This window comes from Emiliania huxleyi, assembly GCF_000372725.1.
Source record: "Emiliania huxleyi CCMP1516 unplaced genomic scaffold EMIHUscaffold_43, whole genome shotgun sequence".
NCBI classification, from domain to species: domain Eukaryota; phylum Haptophyta; order Isochrysidales; family Noelaerhabdaceae; genus Emiliania; species Emiliania huxleyi.
In genome coordinates this window covers 76,730-79,821 of record NW_005198751.1, presented here as the reverse complement: position 1 = coordinate 79,821, position 3,092 = coordinate 76,730, and the positions used below count along the sequence as shown (strand labels likewise).

General features: G+C 68.2%; 2 protein-coding genes across 2 annotated transcripts in view; one reads left to right on the top strand and one right to left on the bottom strand.

Annotated features, from left to right (window-relative positions):
- Positions 1–67: 67 nt before the first annotated feature.
- EMIHUDRAFT_102714 (hypothetical protein) lies at positions 68–1,171 on the bottom strand (the record flags this gene model as incomplete). Its single annotated transcript, XM_005769116.1, has 1 exon — positions 68–1,171. The coding sequence occupies one exon, from the start codon at positions 1,169–1,171 to the stop codon at positions 68–70; it is 1,104 nt and encodes a 367-aa protein (XP_005769173.1).
- A 767-nt stretch (positions 1,172–1,938) lies between these two features.
- EMIHUDRAFT_102713 (hypothetical protein) overlaps positions 1,939–3,092 on the top strand; it is a gene marked incomplete at both ends in the record, with an annotated part of 3,943 nt that continues 2,789 nt past the window's right edge. The window contains 2 exons of the mRNA XM_005769115.1: positions 1,939–2,316; positions 2,505–2,627. Of these exons, the coding sequence (XP_005769172.1) occupies positions 1,939–2,316; positions 2,505–2,627 (501 nt within the window). The remainder of the gene's footprint in view (positions 2,317–2,504; positions 2,628–3,092) is intronic.

Genomic DNA, 3,092 nt, shown 5'->3' with positions numbered 1-3,092 from the left:
AAGAATGCACTGACAGTACCGCACCTACACTCTTTTTCGCAGAATTCGCACTCTGCGGCCCTCGACGTCACGCGCCAGCCTGCGCCAGTCTCAGCCGCAGCCTGCGGCAGCTCATGCCGTTGGACTCGTACGGCTCGCTGTCCGGCTCGAAGCCGCATCGCGAGTAGAAGGTCTCGCTGGTCGCCCAAGCCCCCACGGAGAGCTCGTCGCGCCCCTCGGCGCGAGCGGCTTCCGCCGCCGCGCTGACGAGCGCGGCGCCGACGCCCTGCCCCCTCGCGGCGGGCACTGCGACCACCTGCCGCAGCCTGCCGTCGTGCAGCATCGCGGTGCCCAGGAGCTCCGCCTCCTCCTCCCCGCCCTGGCCCGTGCACCGCACGGCCGCGAAGAAGGTCGCCTCGCCGTCAGCGGTGTCGTAGTCGGCAGCGGACGGCGGCGGCGATTCGCGCGGCCAGAGGAGGGACGCGCGCAAGCCGAGGCAGCGGCCGTAGAGCGAGGCATCGGAGGCGCGGGAGAGGCGGCGCACAGTGAAGCCTCTCCCACGGCCGCCTTCGCAGCCGCCTGGCGGCGCGAGCGGCGAGTCGACGACCCTGCGGTGCTGCCTGAGCCAGGCGAGGGCGCAGCTGCAAGTGTGGACGGCGGGGAGCAGCATGTCGCCGCCGTGCATCGCCGACAAGACCGCCTGCAGCGGCACCTCCTGCGCCGTGAGGTGCTCCTCGGCGTCGAGTGCGCCGTGAGCCGGGTCGGGCTCCGGGTCGATGCAGAGGAAGGGAGTGAAGCGGTTGCGGCACCACTTTGCCTCGAGGACGCCGGGGTGGTCGGGCGGAAGGAGGCAGACCCACTCGCCGCCGCGAAGCTGCGCCTCCTCGGACAGCTCGGCGCGTGCGGCTTCCGCGCGGCTCGCGTGCTTGCGCGGATCGAAGCCCCCCGTCGGCAGGTTTGCGAGCGAGCCACGCTGCGGCAGCGCAGCCTGGGCAAACTCGCGGAGCAGCACGGCCGAGCGGCGAGCGGTAAAGTAGACAAAGACGACGACGAAGTGGTGCTCGTTCTTTGGGTGACCCACGATGTCAAACGCAACCTCTCGGCCGTCCGGGTAGCGCACAAGCCGACTCTCGACCCGAAGGTAGCGGTCGTGCAGCGTGGACTCGGAGAGGATCGCAAAGTCAGCAGACATGGAATTGCCGCGTCTCCGCGCCCGCTTCACGTTTCCCTTCTCCGACGGCGTAATGAGCGGTTACTCACGAGCGGGGCGGCTCTGGTGTGTGAGCGCGCGGGCTTCTGACTGTCGTTGCTGCCTCTCCCTTCTCGACTGGTCCCGGTGCTGGCCGGGGTTCTTCAAAAAAGAAAAAACGCCATACTGGCCTGTACAAGTTGGCCTGTAGAAGGGGTTCCGGCAACCCAGAGGGAAACCAGAGGGTCCCCAGCACTTTGCGTTTCCGGAAGTTTCCAGGGAAACCAGAAGGGTGTTTGGTGCTCCATTCTGTTTCTCTCGAGTTTCCCTCGGGCCTCGCTCGGGAAACTCGCGAGTTTCCCTGAGTCTGAGAGAGAGATTTTTTGAAGACCAACAAGAAATCACGTTTGAGTCGGAGAGCTGTTCAGAGAGAGAGAGATTTTCAATACCAAACAACTCTAACACTCACACGTCGTTTGGGTCGTGGAGCCCTGTTCACGCGCGCGCGAGACGTGCATCCCCCTGGAGGAACTCCGCCGCCAGCTTCCTGTGGACCGCAATCACTGCGAGGGCCGCCCGCGCGTGAGCGGCTCCGTCGTCGAAGTCGAGGCCAAAGCGAGCCAGCGCGGCATTTCGGATGGGTCTCGGGAGTCGGAAGGGGTCCGCCGAGGGAGAGCCACGCGGGGGCTTTTCTTTTTTCTCGTGGTGTGTGCCAGTCCGCGCCAGTCCGTATTCGTGCTGTGATAAGCGTTCATCTTCGAAGGCCACAAATGGTCTGCACCGGCGCCCACGCCGCTCTTCTCTTCGCCGTGGCGTACCACCCACGCCTCAGCCACCCTGGCGGCATGCTGCGAGCGAGAGCGCCTGCTGTGTCACTGACGGCCGAACAGGAGGAGCAGCAGCGGTCTTGGCAGAGGGTTCAGAGGTCTGCTTCGGAGCGGTTTCTGCCGCGGCTGGACGTGCTCCGCTCCGGCGAGGCACCGGCACCGTGGCGGCTGCCTCCGGCGTACCGCGCGATGCTCGCGCAGCTGCTCGTCAACGCGGCGACGGGGGATGAGGGAGCCTTGGCGGCGCGGCGTGCGTGGGATGCGTTCGTCTTTGCTCTCCGGTACCACCGCCGCCAGTACCGCGCCTCGGGCGAGCCGTACGTAACGCATCCGCTCGAGGCGCGCAGCGGCAGCGCTCTCCCCCCCCCGGACCTGCCTCCCGCCGCCTCCTCTCCTCCCTCGCCCGCCTCTACCTCTCCCTCCCTCCCGCCGCCTCCCTCGCCCGCCGCCTCCCTCGCCACCCGCCTCCCTCGCCACCCGCCGTCTCGAGCCGCCTCCCTCGCGAGCAGGTCGCCTCGATGCTCGCCAAGGCGGAGGCGGACCTCCCCTCCATCATGACGGGACTTCTGCACGACACCGTCGAAGACACCGGCGCGACACTCGAGCTCGTCACCGAGCGATTCGGCCCCGAGGTGTCTGCGCTCGTCGACGGCGCGGAGCAGCCCCAGCCCCAGCCCTCTCTCCCTCACACCAACACCAGCAGCACCCCCCGCCCCCATAGCCCACTGCACTCCCCATCCCAGGCCCGGCCCGAGGCGCCCCTCCTCCTCCCCTCGCCCCTCCTCCTCCCCACCCCTCCTCCTCCCCGCCCCTTCCCCCAGGCGTGACCAAGCTCTCGCGGCTCGAGCTCGCGCGCGAGATGCAGCCCGGGGTGCAGCCCGCCCTCCAGGCCTCGCCCGCCCTCAAGGCCTCGCCCGCCGACACAGCCGGCGGGCAGGAGCCCTCTCGCTCCGAGAAGCAAGCGGCCAACTTGCGCAAGCTCGTGCTGCCCATGTCGCAGGCAAAAGCCCCCCCCCGGCTCCCCCCCCCCCCTCCTGGAAAAACTCGCATGTATTCCTGCTAAAGTCCAGGTTTACCCCATAAATACCTGACGCGTC